The sequence below is a fragment of the Anolis sagrei genome, chromosome 13 (assembly GCF_037176765.1).
Source record: "Anolis sagrei isolate rAnoSag1 chromosome 13, rAnoSag1.mat, whole genome shotgun sequence".
NCBI classification, from domain to species: domain Eukaryota; kingdom Metazoa; phylum Chordata; class Lepidosauria; order Squamata; family Dactyloidae; genus Anolis; species Anolis sagrei.
Window position 1 is genome coordinate 4,408,306 of NC_090033.1, and position 18,679 is coordinate 4,426,984.

The 18,679-nt window shown below is 46.0% G+C and overlaps 1 protein-coding gene across 9 annotated transcripts in view; it reads left to right on the forward strand.

Moving 5' to 3' along the window:
* The window catches only part of AGRN (agrin), a 363,672-nt gene that overhangs the window by 304,151 nt on the left and 40,842 nt on the right, over positions 1 to 18,679 (forward strand). For all 9 annotated transcript variants that reach the window (XM_067472994.1, XM_067472998.1, XM_067472999.1 and 6 more), the window contains 6 exons: positions 2,639 to 2,766; positions 4,140 to 4,254; positions 5,404 to 5,523; positions 7,230 to 7,577; positions 9,288 to 9,480; positions 11,014 to 11,229. In XM_067472994.1, the coding sequence (XP_067329095.1) occupies positions 2,639 to 2,766; positions 4,140 to 4,254; positions 5,404 to 5,523; positions 7,230 to 7,577; positions 9,288 to 9,480; positions 11,014 to 11,229 (1,120 nt within the window). The remainder of the gene's footprint in view (positions 1 to 2,638; positions 2,767 to 4,139; positions 4,255 to 5,403; positions 5,524 to 7,229; positions 7,578 to 9,287; positions 9,481 to 11,013; positions 11,230 to 18,679) is intronic.

Here is an 18,679-nt window from a genome sequence, read left to right on the forward strand (position 1 = left end):
TTCAATTCCGTCCTTGGTGAAGTTCAGAATGCTACTTAATTGTAGGTGAACTACAAATCCCAGCAACTACAACTTCAAAATGCCCAGGTTTGTTTTCCCCCAAACTCCACTACTGGGCGTGTGGAGTATTTGCACCAAGTTTGGTCCAGTTCCATCATTGTTTGACTCTACAGTGCTCTCTAAATGTAGGTGAACTACAACTCCCAAACTCAAGCTCAATGCCCACCAAACCTTTCTAGTATTTTCTGTTGGTCATGGGAGTGTGCCAAGTTTGGTTCAATTCCATCGTTGGTGGAGCTCAGAATGCTCTTTGATTATAGGTGAACTATAAATCCCAGCAACTACATCTCCCAAATGACAAAACCAATCCCACCAGTAATCAGATTTGGGCGTATCGGGTGTTTGTGCCAAATGTGGTCCAGTGAATGAAAATACATCCTACATATCAGATATTTGCATTATGATTCATAAAATAGCAAAATTACCGTTACGAAGTAGCAACGAAAATAAATAACACTCAGAAAACAGGGGAATTCCAGGCAAGAAACAATCAGGGCTAGCCAACACCTCCTAACAAAGGATTCCCCCAGGCAGGAAGCAGCTAGGCTTTGAAGCTGCAAGGAGGAAACCGTGAGAATGAACAAACTCTGGATACCAGTATTAAAAAAACCCTCTAAAATCAGGATGGTAAATAAAGAGCAACACTCAGAAAACAGGAGAATTCCAGACATGAAACAATCAGGACCAGCTAATAACTCCCAACAAAGGATTCCCCCAGGCAGGAAGCAGTCAGGCTTTAAAGCTGCAAGGCCATTCAATGCTAATCAAGGTAGCCAATTACAAGCTCCTCTGTGTCGTCTGACATGTTGGTTGTTAGAGTGTTCCAGCATTTCTGTGTTCTCCAATAATACACTATGTCCAGACAGGAAACAATCAGGGACAGCAAACGCCTCCCAACAATGGATTCCCCCAGGCAGGAAGCAGCCATTGAATGCTAATCAAGATGGCCAATTGCAAACTCCTCTGTGTCGTCTGACATGGTGGTTGTTAGAGTGGTCCAGTCTTTTGGTGTTCTCAAACAATCAGGGACAGCAAACACCTCCCAACAAAGGTTTCCCTCAGGCAGGGAGCAGCCATTGAATGCTAATCAAGATGGCCAATTGCAAGCTTCTCTGTGCCGTCTGACATGGTGGTTGTTAGAGTGGTCCAGCCTTTCGGTGTTCTCAAACAATCAGGGAGAGTAAATGCCTCCCAACAAAGGATTCCCCCAGGCAGGGAGCAGCCATTGAATGCTAATCAAGATGGCCAATTGGAAACTTTTCTGTGCCGTCTGACATGGTGGTTGTTAAAGTGGTCCAGTCTTTTGGTGTTCTCAAACAATCAGGGAGAGTAAATGCCTCCCAACAAAGGATTCCCCCAGGCAGGAAGCAGCCATTGAATGCTAATCAAGATTGCAAATTGCAAGCTTCTCTGTGCCGTCTGACATGGTGGTTGTTAGAATGGTCCAGCCTTTCGGTGTTCTCAAACAATCAGGGACAGCAAATGCCTCCCAACAAAGGATTCCCCCAGGCAGGGAGCAACCATTGAATGCTAACCAAGGTGGCCAATTGCAAGCTTCCCTGTGTTGTCTGACATGGTGGTTGTTAGAGTGGTCCAGCCTTTCGGTGTTCTCAAACAATAAGGGACAGCAGACACCTCCCAACAAAGGATTCCCCCAGGCAGGAAACAGTCAGGCTTTGAAGCTGGAAGACCATTCAGCGCTAATCAACGTGGCCAGTTGCAAGCTTCTCTGTGTTGTCTGACTTAATGGTTGTTAGGCTTTTGGTGTTCTCAAAAAATCAGGGACAGCAAACACTTCCCAACAAAGGATTCCCCCAGGCAGGAAGCAGCCAGGCTTTGAAGCTGCAAGGCCATTCAATACTAATCTAGATGGCCAATTGCAAGCTCCTCTGTGTCATCTGACATGGTGGTTGTTAGAACGGTCCAGCCTTTTGGTGTTCTCAAACAATCGGGGACAGCAAACACTCCCAACAAAGGATTCCCCCAGGCAGGAAGCAGCCATTGAATGCTAATCAAGATGGCCAATTGCAAACATTTCTGTGCCGTCTGACATGTTGGTTGTTAGAGTGGTCCAGCCTTACAGTGTTCTCAAACAATCGGGGACAGCAAATGCCTCCCAACAAAGGATTCCCCCAGGCAGGGGGCAGCTAGGCTTCTTCTTTCCCTCTCTTTTGTTCCTTTGTGCATGCGGGCATCCCAGAAGAGCCTTTGTATACCGTGTGTTTCCTGCCTCCAGCTAACCGTCTTTCTCTTGTTACTCAGCCGGTCCAGGAGGGCCACCATCCGGGGTGGAGCTTTGGAGGAACCCGTATGGTAAACGCCGTGGGTCGCTGCCATGTTGACCCCGCATTGTCCAAATACTAACCTTCCATAGCGCTGCCCGTGCCCATCTAGACTAACCCCACGACGCTGGCACTCCCCATATTCCACCATCTCCTCACTTTCCCCGCCAAGGGACTGAACACTCCGATTCGTTTGCTGTGAAAACGTTGTATTTTGTATGGAGAGATGTTGTATGTCGACGGAGATAACAAAGCCCTTCCTCTTGGGTTTCTCTCTTCTCTGGCTTCTCCTTCAGCCACAAAGGTGTTCCAAGGAGTTCTCATCTTGGAAGAAGTGGAAGGCCAGGAGCTCTTCTACACGCCGGAGATGGCCGACCCCAAGTCCGAACTCTTTGGGGAAACGGCCCGGAGCATCGAGAGCGCGGTGAGTGGTCCCAAAAACGTAGTCTCCCAGGGATGCCCAACCCTGGCTTGACGTCCGCCGTATGATTGCCTTCATAATGATGGCCTCTCAGGAGCGACTTGAGAAACTGCAGTGTAATAATAATAGAGTAAAATAATGGAAATTCAATACTAATAGAGTAAAATAATATATGTAGTAATAATAATAATTAGAGTAAGATAATATATGCGATAATAACAATAATAAATAGAGTAAATTCTCTGGTGTGAGAGAATTGGACGCTGCCCAAGGGACGCCCAGATATGTTTCCATCCTGTAGAAAACTTCTCTCATGCCCCAGCATGGGAAGCTGGAGCTGACAGATGGCAGCTCACTCCGCTCCCTGGATTCAAAGCGCCAACCTTCTGGTCAGCAGTTCTTCTGGTGTGAGAGAATAGACCGTCTGCAAGGACATTGCCCCAGGGACGTCCGGATGTGTTGCCATCCTGTGGGAGATTTTTCTCATGCCCCCACATGGGAAGCTGGAGCTGACAGATGAGAGCTCACCCCGCTCCCCAAATTCGAACTGCCTACTTTTTGGCCAGCAATCCTTATCGTGTGAGATAATTGGCTGTCTGCAAGGATGTTGCCCCGGGGATGCCCAGATGTGTTGCCATCCTGTGGGAGGCTTCTCTCATGCCTCCGCATGGGAAGCTGGAGCTGACAGATGAGAGCTCACCCTACTCCCCAAATTCAAACTGCCTACTTTTTGGCCAGCAATCCTTCTGATGTGGGAGAATAGGCCATCTGCAAGGACGTTGCCCTGGGGATGTCCGGATGTGTTTCCATCCTGTGGGAAGCTTCCCCCACATGGGAAGCTGACAGACGGGAGCTCACCCCACTCCCTGGATTCAAACCACTGAACATTCGGTCAGCAATCCTTCTGCTGTGAGAGAATTGGCTGTCTGCAAGGACGTTGCCCTGGGGACATCCGGATGTGTTACCATCCTGTAGACAGCTTCTCTCATGTCCCCGCATGGGAAGCTGGAGCTGACAGATGGAAGGTCACCTCACTCCCGGATTTGAAATGCCAACCTTTCGGCTAGCAGTCCTTCTGGTGTGAAAGAATTGGCCGTCTGCAAGGACGTTGTCCAGGGGAAGCCTGGATGGGTTATCATCCTATGGGAGGTTTCTCTCATGTCCCCACATGGGAAGCTGGAGCTAACAGATGGGAGCTCACCCCACTCTCAGATTTCAAATCTGATGGTCGCAGGTTGAGGAATCTTTGATTCACAGGGAGACAAAAACATAGCCTTCATGACCCAACGCATTTCCGAGTCCTGATCTAGATTTCGTCCAAGCTTCCCTGAAGCTCTTTGTGTTCATTTTCCTTTCTCTATCTGCGTGGCTTCTAGCTGGATGAGCTTTTCCGCAACTCAGACATCAAGAAGGATTTCAAGAGCATCCGGGTGCGAGACCTGAGCCAAAGCAACCCCGTGCGCGTCATTGTGGAGGCCCATTTTGACCCAGGTGAGCATCCTCCTTGCACCCCGTTCCTCCCTGATCGCTTTCATTGACAAGCCTAGAACTCCCTCTTTTGCCAGCTCGGGAGATAATTGTGTCTGTGTATCAGTTTGGGAAAGTTACTTTTGGCCACCCTGGGAGCACGGTTCAGAGTGACTCCCAGGAATCCAGTGGGATTCCTTCCCAGAACTTGAGATTCTTGTCTGTTCTTAAGATGAAAAGCTCACATCTGCATTTTAAATGGATTAGGAATCAGCTAGTTTTCTATGTAATAAATAATAAGAGCATCTGAGAACTTCTGTTCAGCCATTTCAAATCTCCCTCCTTGAATGGTGATGGCACGATCATCAGCATAGATGAAACTCTTTGTCCCTTCTGGCAGTCGCTGACCACTGTCAGCACGCTCCTCTAAGATAGGGTTTATGAAGAAATGTGTTTGGTCAAATGCAGACAATAGAGTCCGCTTGTCGAGGACCCTGTGTGCCATGGTTACTGCTGGAGATAGGAGATTGAAGTCTAGGGGTGGCATTAATAAAGGATACTGTTATATAGCTCGTCCTCTCCCTTTTCTTGTCCTTTTTCAGTCTTTCCTTTGATTCCAACCCCCTTTTCCTCAAATGTGTTTGGTCAAATGCAGACAACATAGTGCGCTTGTCGAGGACCCTGTGTGCCATGGCTACTGCTGGAGATGGGAAACTGAAGTCCAGGCGTGGCATTAAAAAATATACTGTTATATAGCTCGTCCTCTCCTTTTTCTTATCCCTTTTCACCCTTTGCTTTGATTCCAACCCCCTTCTCCCCAAATGTGTTTGGCCAAATGCAGACAATATAGTGTGCTTGTCGAGGACCCTGTGTGCAATGGTTACTGCTGGAGATGGGAAATTGAAGTCCAGGGGTGGCATTAAAAAGAATACTGTTATATAGCTCGTTCTTTCCCTTTTCTTGGCCTTGGATTCCAACCCCCTCCTCCTCAAATGTTTTTGGCCAAATGCAGGCAACATAGTGCGCTTGTTGAGGACCCTGTGTGCCATGGTTACTGCTGGAGATGGGAGATCGAAGTCCGGGGTTGGCATCCTAAGGGAAGTGTTGGTGTACAGGCGTGGCATTAAAAAAGGATACTGTTCTGTATCTCATCCTTTTCTTGTCATTTTTCAGCCACGACCTACGCAGCCACCGACATCCAGAGGGCTCTTCTGAAGCAGATCAAAGCCTCGAAGAAAAGGACCATCTTGGTGAAAAGGCCCCAGCAAGAGAATATCAGATTTATGGATTTTGGTGCGTTCCTCCCCGTGCCCGTCATTCCCCCTTTCCTCCTGCCTTCCCTTCTCAGTCTTGGTTGTGCTTTCCCTCGTTCAAAAGAGGTCTCTGCCTCATCCTATTCAGGCCTGGAGCCCATCAAACACCTCCCGTTGACGTATTGTCCTCCTCCGTGTCTCTTTCGGAGATTTTCAGAGGGCATTTCTATGTCGACGAGACAATGCCCGCTTTCATTCGGAGCCTAGCAAAGTTCCCCATCCACCTTGTGGATTCCGACGAACTCCCCCAGGAGGATCTCTGCCTTATCCACTCTCGAAACGCCTCTCTTCATCTCTTTGGAACGAAGGAAGAATCGGTCGGCGCTGCCGTTAATTAGCACAAGCTTCCCCGTGCTTTTGATCTGCCGCCGAGTCCAGGGTTGATATGTCGCCCCCGCAAAGACAGAGAGGGACAATTCTCACATTACGACGCATGGCTCACTTAATTTGCACACTCCTCAGGGGGGAATGGTGGCGAGGGGGAGGCAGAAATGCCACATGAGCTGGGAGCTCATAGGTTTAATGTGTGACAGCAAGCCCGTGCGGGTTGTAACGTGTGCTTAGGAGCACCAAACGTCAGGCAGTTTGGGTGTTTGTGAGTTTTTTGGGGCGCAGTAGTTGCTAAACTTGCTAACCGAAAGGTCACAGGTTTAAATCCGGGGAGCAGGATGAGCTCCCACTGCTAGCCCCAGCTTCTGCCAACCTAGCAGTTGGAAAAACATGCAAATGTGAGTAGATCAATAGGTACCACTCCAGCGGGAAGATAATGGTGCTCCATACAGTCATGCAGGCGCAGCTGGCTCGGAGCCATAGAATCATAGAATCAAAGAGTTGGAAGAGACCTCATGGGCCATCCAGTCCAACCCCATTCTGCCAAGAAGCAGGAATATTGCATTCAAATCACCCCTGACAAATGGCCATCCAGCCTCTGCTTAAAAGCTTCCAAAGAAGGAGCCTCCACCACACTCCGGGGCAGAGAGTTCCACTGCTGAACGGCTCTCACAGTCAGGAAGACTGTGTCAGCTGCATTAAGATCACTACTGACTGAAAGGTCATGAGTTCGAAGCCAGCCCGGGTCAGAGTGAACTACCGGCCAATTTGTGTAGCTTGTTGTCGAACTTTGCAGCCCGAAAGACAATTGCATCTGTCAAGTAGGAAATTTAGGTACCACTTACGTGGGGAGGCTAATTTAACTGATTTACAAGGCCATAAAAATCTCCAGCAAGCATGCAAAGAATGAGGAAGTATTTCATCAATGTCACAAATGGAGGGTGAATCGACAGCAACCCTTGGTGGCCACAATACCCTCATGAAAATGTTAAATAGCCTCTGTGTGTCTGTCTATATATGTTGTGTGTCTAGGGCATTGAATGTTTGCCATGTATATGTACGTTGTAATCCGCCCTGAGTCCCTTGCGGGGTGAGAAGGGCAAAATATAAATACTGTAAATAAATAAATAAATGCTGGCCACGTGACTGTGGGGGTGTCTATGGACAATACTGGCTCTTCAGCTGAGAAATGGAGATGAGCACCACCCCCAGAGTTGGAAATGACAAGATATAACGTTACGGAAAAAACTTTACCCCTAAGAAAGGTCTGCAATTTTTTTGGTACTGTGGCAGAGAGTTCCACAACAGTGTTTCATCACTCCCTAAACTCTCCGTTCCTGTTTTGACTTGTTTTAGATTGGATCCCCCAGCTCTTCACCACCACAACTACCACCACCACAGCCACCACCATGGCGCCAGCCGCCACCACCACCCGCCACTACACCACCACGGCTCTGCCCCGAGCATTGTATCCAGGGAGACTCAATGTTAAAACCCCCGGCCCAATCACCACGAAGAGACCGGTCACCACTGCGCCAGCCACCACTTCCCGTAAGAAGCCATTCCGCCTGCCCCCCACGACCAAGAAACCAGCTCGGCCTTGCGATTCCCACCCGTGTCTCCATGGCGGCACTTGTGAAGACGACGGACGGGACTTCACCTGCAGTTGTCCAGCTGGGAAAGGAGGAGCAGTGTGTGAAAAATGTAAGCTCCAGGGTGGGGACACAACACAAATCTTGTTCCTCCATGGCTGGTTTTGGTACACGATCATTCAAAGAGTGTGGTCTGGTTGGATGAGTGGTGAAGCAGAAGCTCATGGGAGACAATAGTGGATGAGGATGAAATGTCATAGAATCATTGAGTTGGAAAAGGGTTAGATGGCCATCCAGCCTCTCCTTGAAAACTAACACAGGTGTTTCTCCCATGGTGAGGCCCACTATGACTAAGGCCTCTTCTCCCACTGAGGCGTTCTCTCACACAGAGGCTTCTTCTCACACTGAGAGCTCTCTCAGACATAAGCATAGCTCACCACTAAAGGCTATTCTCCCACTTAGGTGTTCTCTCACACAGAGAGGCTTCTTCTCACACTGACAGCTCCTTCAGACATAAGCATACCTCACCACTAAGGGCTAATCTCCCACTGAGGCGTTGTCTCACACAGAGAGGCTTCTTCTCACTCTGAGAACTCTCTCAGACATAAGCATAGCTCACCACTAAGGGCTGTTCTCCCACTGAGGCGTTCTCTCACACAGAGAGGCTTCTTCTCACACTGAGAGCTCCCTCAGACATAAGCATACCTCACCACTAAGGACTAATCTCCCACTGAGGCATTGTCTCACACAGAGAGGCTTCTTCTCACACTGAGAACTCTCTCAGACATAAGCATAGCTCACCACTAAAGGCTATTCTCCCACTTAGGTGTTCTCTCACACAGAGAGGCTTCTTCTCACACTGAGAGCTCCCTCAGACATAAGCATACCTCACCACTAAGGGCTAATCTCTCACTGAGGCGTTGTCTCACACAGAGAGGCTTCTTCTCACACTGAGAACTCTCTCAGACATAAGCATACCTCACCCTTAAGGGCTATTCTCCCACTGAGGCATTCTCTCACACAGAGAGCTTTCTTCTCACACAGAACCATCTTTTTTTTATTTGAAAAGGTCAATTTTTTAATTGTCCACAATGAATAAGGTTGTGGGAGAACCACAACTTCCATCATGCCAGGTTCCAGGTTAACCCCGAGAAATTGCCTCAATACTTAAAGTTTGTTATGTTGGGGAAGTTTCCTTCTAGATGTATCATCTGTGCTCTCTGGCTGTAAGATAAACTCTTACACAGAGAGGCTTCTTCTCACACTAAGAGCTCTCTCAGACAGAGGCATACCTCACCACTAAGGGTTATTCTCCCACTGAGGTGTTCTCTCACACAGGGAGGCTTCTTACTCTGAGAGATCTCTCAGACAGAGGTATACCTCACCACTAAGGGCTATTCTCCCACTGAGACATTCTCTCACACAGAAGCCTCTCTCAGACAAGCATACCTCACCACTAAGGGCTATTCTCTCACTGAGGCGTTCTCTCACACAGAGAGGTTTCTTGTCACACTGAGAGCTCTCTCAGATATTATAATAATAATAATAATAATAATAATAATAATGCTGGATTTTTATACAAAATCCAGCATTATTATTATTATTATTATTTTATTGTTATTATTGTTATTAGAAACATAACAAGATTGGTACACAGCAAACAAGATCACTCTGCTGGCTTTTGTATTGGATCTCTCGTCGGACAATTCCCAAGTGTCTATAACTGTGTGATGTATTGGTGAATAATACGTGCAAATTATTATTATTATTATTATTATTATTATTGTGGGGAAAGTCTTCACATATCTATCTCTTCCATCAGCAATCCGATACTTCATCCCAAGTTTTGGTGGGAAGTCCTACCTGGCGTTCAAAATGATGAAGGCCTACCACACCGTGCGCATCGCCATGGAGTTCCGGGCCTCTGAGCTCAGCGGGCTGCTCTTGTACAACGGGCAGAATCGGGGCAAGGATTTCATCTCCCTCGCTCTTGTGAATGGCTTTGTGGAACTCAGGTGAGTGGCTTCATCGCAGGGCTGGACATGCTCCAGAGGGCTGTGAACCTGGCTTGGAACCTCTTCAGATGCTCAGATGGACATCAAAACTGAGATTACTTTCCTCCTCCCCATGTATGATGATGATCAGTGAAAAGAAGCAAGGGAGCGGAGGGATGATTTATTGTTGCCACCAACTTGAAAGGAACCAGTATTCAGGAGATTTTACCCCAGCTCCCAATTTTAAAAAGACTTAGCCGATTTGCAATGGAGGTTGCCAATTAGGAACCAAATTTACCATCAAGTTAGAAGGGAGGCTGTTCAATTGCACCTCCTCCTTTATTAAGAAAGTAATAACTTAGTAGTAATTACACTCTATATACTGTAGCATGACTGAAGAATGTAGATTTACTTGGTTACTTTTCCCTGCGTTTCTGCCACCACGTGAGGTAAGTTGTAATATTGTGAGAAATGACACTTTGGACACAGAATAGACGGAGCGGAGGCAATCTTCAAATAAAAGTTAACAATTTTATTAAGTACACAGCGTGTGGTTGCAAGACGTAACTTTTCCTTGTTGCACTTGGAATAATACTTGTAACTTTAACAGTTCATTCTTTCAAGTAACACAGTATCTTTCTGACGTAGAGCACTTGTTTCAGACAAAGTTTCAATACAGGGATGTTTCCCTTATTTGATCCTCCCTAGATCAAATACTAAGTAAACTATTCTTTAGCCTCTCCTTAGACTAAAAGAATACCAGCTATGTTTCACCATTTGGCTGCACTAGCCTGAGAAACTTCCAATAGCCAAATCCAGCTTTTCAAAGCCTCAAAGCTTTGCTTCACAAGTCACTCCGCCACCTTTCCTTTCCTTCTCTCCCAACTCCTAACTCCTCACTCCTCTGAACCTAACTCCTGACTCCCCTAAACCTAAACCCGGACTGCTCACTCCTCTAAACCCAAACCCTAACTGATTTTTAACTATTGTTTTTTCAAACTCTCCCCTCTAAGCTCCTCCCACTTCCCTCTCTCCTGCATCGGTCTCCATGGCAACGCACATGGAGGACTCCTCTGACTTAGGCCGCTCCAGCATTACTGCAGCCAATCTAAACACAAATACAGTTAAAATCATACAATTTATAATCAACTCCTGTACAATCAGGATGCTGATGTAAGCTTCCGGGTTCATAGGCCTTATTCTGTCAGATGGAATCTGTACTCTTGGTTATGAATGTCTGCTTGCTAAGATGTTTCTTCAAGGATGGGATGTTGGGTGGAGGAGGACTGTAACCATCCCTTTTGAATAGGATTCATGGATTGATCACTATGTTCTCATGAACCTCTCAATGTTCTCATGAACATCTCAACTATGTTCTCAAGGCTCTCCTGAGAGGGTTTCATCCACTTCTAAGGAAGTCCAGTAAGGGAGGTAATGATGTATGAACACCAATGACAGGCTGATGTTTCCTGAATCTCCACAGCCCCATGTGGTAGGGGACAGTGGACATCTTCTTCTCCCATCTTCGGAACAATCTCCACTTCTCTTCCTCAGGTTCAACACTGGCTCCGGGACGGGCATCATCACAAGCCGAGTGCCCATTGAGCCCGGTAGGTGGCATCAACTGGTGGTCAACCGGAACCGAAGGAGCGGCATGCTTTCTGTGGACGGGGAGCCTCATGTCAATGGCGAGAGCCCAAGTGGCACAGATGGGCTGAATCTGGACACCGATCTCTTCATTGGAGGGGCCCCGGAAGACCAAATAGCTGCGTGAGTATTGGGAAGGGGCAAAATTGGGGTATCCTATATATAGGCAGAATCACAGAGGCTACTTAACATTCCAGCTTTTTGATGAGGGTATTCTGGCCACCAGGGGAGCTGTTGCTTCACCGTCCATTTGTGACACTGATGAAGTACTTCCTCATTCTTTGCATGCTTGCTGGAGTTTTTTATGGCGTCGTAAATTAGTTAAATTATCTTCCACGCATACACGGTACCTAAATTTCCTACTTGACAGATGCAACTGTCTTTCGGGCTGCATAGGTTGACAGCAAGCTATTATTTATTTATTTACAGTATTTATATTCTACCCTTTTCACCCCGCAAGGGACTCAGGGTGGATTACAATGTACACATACATGGCAAACATTCGATGCCAGAGACACACAACATACATAGGCAGACACACAGAGGGTACTTAACATTCCAGTTTTTTGATGAGGGTATTCTGGCCACCGGGGGAGCTGTCGCTTCACCGTCCATTTGTGACACTGATGAAGTACTTCCTCATTCTTTGCATGCTTGCTGGAGATTTTTATGGCGTCGTAAATTAGTTAAATTATCTTCCCTGCATACATGGTACCTAAATTTCCTACTTGACAGATGCAACTGTCTTTCGGGCTGCATAGGTTGACAGCAAGCTATTATTTATTTATTATTTATGTGTGACACTGATGAAGTACTTCCTCATTCTTTGCATGCTTGCTGGAGATTTTTATGGCGTCGTAAATTAGTTAAATTATCTTCCCTGCATACATGGTACCTAAATTTCCTACTTGACAGATGCAACTGTCTTTCGGGCTGCATAGGTTGACAGCAAGCTATTATTTATTTATTATTTATGTGTGACACTGATGAAGTACTTCCTCATTCTTTGCATGCTTGCTGGAGATTTTTATGGCGTCGTAAATTAGTTAAATTATCTTCCACGCATACACGGTACCTAAATTTCCTACTTGACAGATGTAACTGTCTTTCGGGCTGCATAGGTTGACAGCAAGCTATTATTTATTTATTATTTATGTGTGACACTGATGAAGTACTTCCTCATTCTTTGCATGCTTGCTGGAGATTTTTATGGCGTCGTAAATTAGTTAAATTATCTTCCCTGCATACATGGTACCTAAATTTCCTACTTGACAGATGCAACTGTCTTTCAGGCTGCATAGGTTGACAGCAAGCTATTATTTATTTATTATTTATTTGTGACACTGATGAAGTACTTCCTCATTCTTTGCATGCTTGCTGGAGATTTTTATGGTGTCGTAAATTAGTTAAATTATCTTCCACGCATACACGGTACCTAAATTTCCTACTTGACAGATGCAACTGTCTTTCGGGCTGCATAGGTTGACAGCAAGCTATTATTTATTTATTATTTATGTGTGACACTGATGAAGTACTTCCTCATTCTTTGCATGCTTGCTGGAGATTTTTATGGCGTCGTAAATTAGTTAAATTATCTTCCCTGCATACATGGTACCTAAATTTCCTACTTGACAGATGCAACTGTCTTTCGGGCTGCATAGGTTGACAGCAAGCTATTATTTATTTATTATTTATTTGTGGCACCGATGAAGTACTTCCTCATTCTTTGCATGCTTGCTGGAGATTTTTATGGCGTCGTAAATTAGTTAAATTGTCTTCCACGCATACACGGTACCTAAATTTCCTACTTGACAGATGCAACTGTCTTTTGGGCTGCATAGGTTGACAGCAAGCTATTATTTATTTATTATTTATTTGTGACACTGATGAAGTACTTCCTCATTCTTTGCATGCTTGCTGGAGATTTTTATGGCGTCGTAAATTAGTTAAATTATCTTCCCTGCACACATGGTACCTAAATTTCCTACTTGACAGATGCAACTGTCTTTCGGGCTGCATAGGTTGACAGCAAGCTATTATTTATTTATTATTTATGTGTGACACTGATGAAGTACTTCCTCATTCTTTGCATGCTTGCTGGAGATTTTTATGGTGTCGTAAATTAGTTAAACTAGCCTCCCTGCTTACTCGGTACCTAAATTTCCTACTCTAAATTTCTAACTCTAAATTTCCTACCTAAATTTCCTACTTTTTCGGGCTGCAAAGGTCAACAGTAAGCTACACAAATTGGTTGGAAGCTCACTCCGACCGGGGTGGCTCCGAACTCGTGACCTTTTGGTCAGTAGTGATCTTAAAGCAACTGACTCCCATCCTGTGCTTAAAAACCGAAATGAAAACTAAAGCACTGTCTTGGAACTCTCCTCTCCAATGTGGTGACTTTCTAATTGTGAGGAGGCTTTGTTGTTGTTTTTCTTTATGCAGATGAGCATTCAAATTCAGGTGAGTCAGGCATTCAAAGCAGGTTTATTTATATACTTCTTTTCTCCTGTTGCTGTGCTCAAAGTGCTTTCCCGCAAGAGGATATAAAAGCAACACAATTCTGCAATAATCAAGTTGGTTCTTGAGAAATATCCACAGATAACAAAAATGAACAAACTATTCAAGTAATCAATACCACGCACAGTTCTGAACAACAATACATTCCCCACTCACTCAAACAAACAGCAGGGCTGTAACAATGACAACCTTAAACTACGAGTCACAATTCGTTTAACCAAAGTAAAGCAGAACAAATAATAATAATAATTATTATTATTATTATTATTATTTTATTTATCGTGTCATCAGCAACCATACCACTGTATTACATTTCTAACAGAACAAAACAAACACACAGATTAAAACACACACACACACAGATTTTGCAAACTTGGTAGTTGGTTAAATGTCCTTGGATCAGTCTCTGGCCACTTGGAGTGCCTCTGGTGTTGCCGCAAGAAGGTCCTCCATTGTGCACGTGGCAGGGCTCAGGTTGCATTGCAGCAGGTGGTCAGCGGTTTGTTCTTCTCCACACTCGCATGCCGTGGATTCCACTTTGTGGCCCCATTTCTTAAGGTTGGCTCTGCATCTCGTGGTGCCAGAGCGCAGTCTGTTCAGCGCCTTCCAAGTCGCCCCGTCTTCTGTGTGCCCAGGGGAGTCTCTCATCTGGTATCATCCATGGTGCTGGGTTTGGGCCTGCCACTTTTGGACTCTCGCTTGCTGAGGTGTTCCAGCGAGTGTCTCTGTAGATCTAAGAAAACTATGTCTTGATTTAAGTCGTTGACGTGCTGGCTGATACCCAAACAGGGGATGAGCTGGAGATGTCTCTGCCTTGGTCCTTTCACTATTGGCTGCTACTTCCCGGCGGATGTCATGTGGATAATAATAATAATAATAATAATAATAATAATAATAATTCCCAAGAGGCAGAATTCTACAGTAACCCCATCTATATAAATAAAAATGTAATGTTCGTTTGTGGGATTAACAGAACTCAAAAACCACTGAGGGAATTGACACCAAATTTGGACACAATATAGCTATCAGACCAATGTATGTCCTTCACTCAAAAAACACAACGAAAACCAAAAGCAGAAAGGACTTCTGAACTGCATGTCCACTTTGGCAGAAAAAATGAAATGCAAAGATACAGAATGGGGGACGCCTGGCTCGAGAGCAGTACGTGTGAAAAAGATCTTGGAGTCCTCGTGGACAGGAAGGTGAACATGAGCCAACAATGTGATGTGGCGGCAAAAAAAGCCAATGGGATTTTGGCCTGCATCAATAGAAGCATAGTGTCTAGATCTAAGGAAGTAATGCTACCCCTCTATTCTGCTTTGGTTAGACCACATCTGGAATATTGTGTCCAATTCTGGGCACCACAATTCAAGAGAGATGTTGACAAGCTGGAAAGTGTCCAGAGGAGGGCGACTAAAATGATCAAGGGTCTGGAGAACAAGCCCTATGAGGAGCGGCTTAGGGAACTGGGCATGTTTAGCCTGAAGAAGAGAAGGCTGAGAGGGGATATGATAGCCATGTATAAATATGTGAGAGGAAGCCACAGGGAGGAGGGAGCAAGCTTGTTTTCTGCTTCCTTGGAGACTAGGACGCGGAACAATGGCTTCAAACTACAAGAGAGGAGATTCCATCTGAACATTAGGAAGAACTTCCTGACTGTGAGAGCCGTTCAGCAGTGGAACTCTCTGCCCCGGAGTGTGGTGGAGGCTCCTTCTTTGGAAGCTTTTAAGCAGAGGCTGGATGGCCATTTGTCAGGGGTGATTTGAATGCAATATTCCTGCTTCTTGGCAGAATGGGGTTGGACTGGATGGCCCATGAGGTCTCTTCCAACTCTATGATTCTATGATTCTATGAAAGGAGAAACTGCATGTCTACCGAGACCCATGGCCACGCCCTCTCCTCCTCCTCGTGGGGAAACAACCAGACGTTAAAGCATGAAGGGCCAGGCACACATGCATGGCCCCACACACACACACAAGTGAGAGTGGGCACCATGGGAGTGGAGGTGGAGGCTTGCCGCATGGAGCCCCTTCTTTTTCCCTGCTGTGTCAGGAGGGCAGCCTCCTCCTCCTTTCCCTGTTGGAAGAGGAAGGGGCGGATGAGTGGCAATGGCAGCAGCGGAGCCCTCAGTCAAGGAAGAAGGGGAGGAGGAGGAGAAGGCGAGGAAGGGCGACGGTGCTTGAGTGAAGGACCTTCTTCCTCTCCCTCACTCCCTTCCCTTCTTTCCTCCCTTTCCTTCCTTCCACCCTTTCTTTTCTTTTCTTTTCTTTTCTTCCTTCCTTCTCCTTCCTTTCCTTCTTTCCCTCCCTCCTTCCCTTCCTTCCTGAACCTCCTCCCTTCTTCCTTTCCTTCTTTTCCTTCCTCCCTCCCTCCCTTTCTTTCCTCCTTCTTTCCCTTTCTTTATTTCCTTCCCCTTCATTTCCTTCCCTCCCTCCTTTCTTCATCCCCCTCCTTCCTTTCTTCTTCCTTCATTCTCCTTCCTTTCCTTCCTTCCCTTCTCTCCCTCCTTCTTTCTTTTCTTCCTTCCCTTCTTTCCCTCCTTCCCTCCCTCCCTTCCTTTTTCCTTCCTTCCTGTCCCTCCTTCCTTCCTTCTTCCTTTCCTTCTTCTCCTTTCTCCCTCCCTTCCTTTCCTCCTTCTTTCCCTTTCTTTATTTCCTTCCCCTTCATTTCCTTCCCTCCCTCCTTTCTTCATCCCCCTCCTTCCTTTCTTCTTCCTTCATTCTCCTTCCTTTCCTTCCTTCCTTCCCTTCTCTCCCTCCTTCTTTCTTTTCCTTCCTTCCCTTCTTTCCCTCCCTCCCTTCCTTTTTCCTTCCTTCCTGTCCCTCCTTCCTCCCTTCTTCCTTTCCTTCTTCTCCTTTCTCCCTCCCTTCCTTTCCTCCTTCTTTCCCTTTCTTTATTTCCTTCCCCTTCATTTCCTTCCCTCCCTCCTTTCTTCATCCCCCTCCTTCCTTTCTTCTTCCTTCATTCTCCTTCCTTTCCTTCCTTCCTTCCCTTCTCTCCCTCCTTTTTCTTTTCCTTCCTTCCCTTCTTTCCCTCCTTCCCTCCCTCCCTTCCTTTTTCCTTCCTTCCTGTCCCTCCTTCCTTCCTTCTTCCTTTCCTTCTTCTCCTTTCTCCCTCCCTTCCTTTCCTCCTTCTTTCCCTTTCTTTATTTCCTTCCCCTTCATTTCCTTCTCTCCCTCCTTTCTTCACCCCCCTCCTTCCTTTCCCTCCTTCCTTTCTTCTTCCTTCATTGTCCTTCCTTTCCTTCCTTCCTGTCCCTCCTTCTTTCTTTTCCTTCCTTCCCTTCTTTCCCTCCCTCCCTTCCTTTTTCCTTCCTTCCTGTCCCTCCTCCCTCCTTCCTTCCTTCTTCCTTTCATTCTTTCTATGTAAGATATAAATACAATATTAAATGGAGGGGACAGTCAAGAAGTAACAAGAGAAAGAGGGAAAGAGGGAAGGAAGAAAGAAAGGGAAAGGGAGAAGGAAGGAAGGAAGGAGGGAAGGAAAGAAAGAAAGAAAGGTAGAGAAGCAAGGAAGGAGAGAAAGAAATAAAAAGTGAAAGGAAAAAGAGAGGGAAGGAAGGAAGGAGAGAAGGAACGAAAGATAGGGAAGGAAGGAGAGGAGAGAAGGAAGGATGTAACCAAAAAGCAAAGAAGGGGAGGAAAGAAACAGGTAGAGATGGAAGAAAGAAGAGAAAAAGAGGGAAGGAAGGAGGGAAAGAGGGAGGGAAGGTTGGCCACAGCAATGCGTGGTGGGTACAGCTAGTAGAATATAAATGAACTGGAAATGCCAATGTGAACAAGGACAATGCAGTTAGAATGTACGACTGAAATGAAATGCTGCTCTGGAACAGTGCAGGAGACAAGATGGAACTTCCTTCATGGTCCCTCTCTTCACTCTGATCTCAGAGCAGCGGTTGGTGCTGGGGGGGGGGGGGGGGCTCCCAACTGATTACACTGGAGTAACTACAACTTGTATTTGTAGTTTTGTATTTGGATGTAGGTGAACTACAACTCCCAAACTCAAGGTCAATGCTCACCAAACCCTTCCAGTATTTTCTGTTGGTCATGGGAGTTCTGTGTCCCAATTTTGGTTCAATTCCATCGCTGGTGCAGTTCAGAAAGCTCTTTGATTGTAGGTGAACTATAAATCCCAGCAGCTATAACTCCCAAATATCATGGTCTATTTTCCCCAAACTCCATCTGTGTTTATATTTGGGCATATTGAGTATTTGTGCCAAGATTGGTCCAGATCCATCATTGTTTGAGCCCACAGTGCTCTCTGGATGGAGGTGAACTACAACTCCAAACCCAAGGTCAATGCCCACCAAACCTTTCTAGTGTTTTCTGTTAGTCAGGGGAGTCCTGTGTGCCAAGTTTGGTTCAATTCCATCATTGGTGGAGTTCAGAATGCTCTTTGATTATAGGTGAACTATAAATCCCAGCAACTGCAACTCCCAAATGTCAAGATCTATTTCCCCCAAACTGCACCAGTGTTCACATTTAAGCATATTGAGGATTCATGCCAAGTTTGATCCAGATCCGTCATTGTTTGGATCCACAGTGCTGTCTGGATGTAGGTGAACTACAACTCCTGAACTCAAGGTCAATGCCCACCAAACCCTTCCAGTATTTTCTGTTGGTCATGGGAGTTCTGTGTCCCAATTTTGGTTCAATTCCATCGCTGGTCGAGTTCAGAATGCTCTTTGATTGTAGGCGAACTATAAATCCCAGCAACTACAACTCCCAAATGTCAAGATCTATTTTCCCCCAAACTCCACCAGTGTTTGCATTTGGGCATATTGAGGATTCGTGCCAAGTTTGGTCCAGATCCATCATTGTTTGAGTCCACAGTGCTCTGTGGATGTAGGTGAACTACAACTTCTAAACTCAAGGTCAATGCCCACCGAATCCTTCCAGTATTTTCTGTTGGTCATGGGAGTTCTGTGTCCCAATTTTGGTGCAATTCCATTGTTGGGGGAGTTCAGAATGCTCTTTGATTGTAGGCGAACTATAAATCCCAGCAACTACAACTCCCAAATGTCAAGATCTATTTTCCCCCAAACTCCACCAGTGTT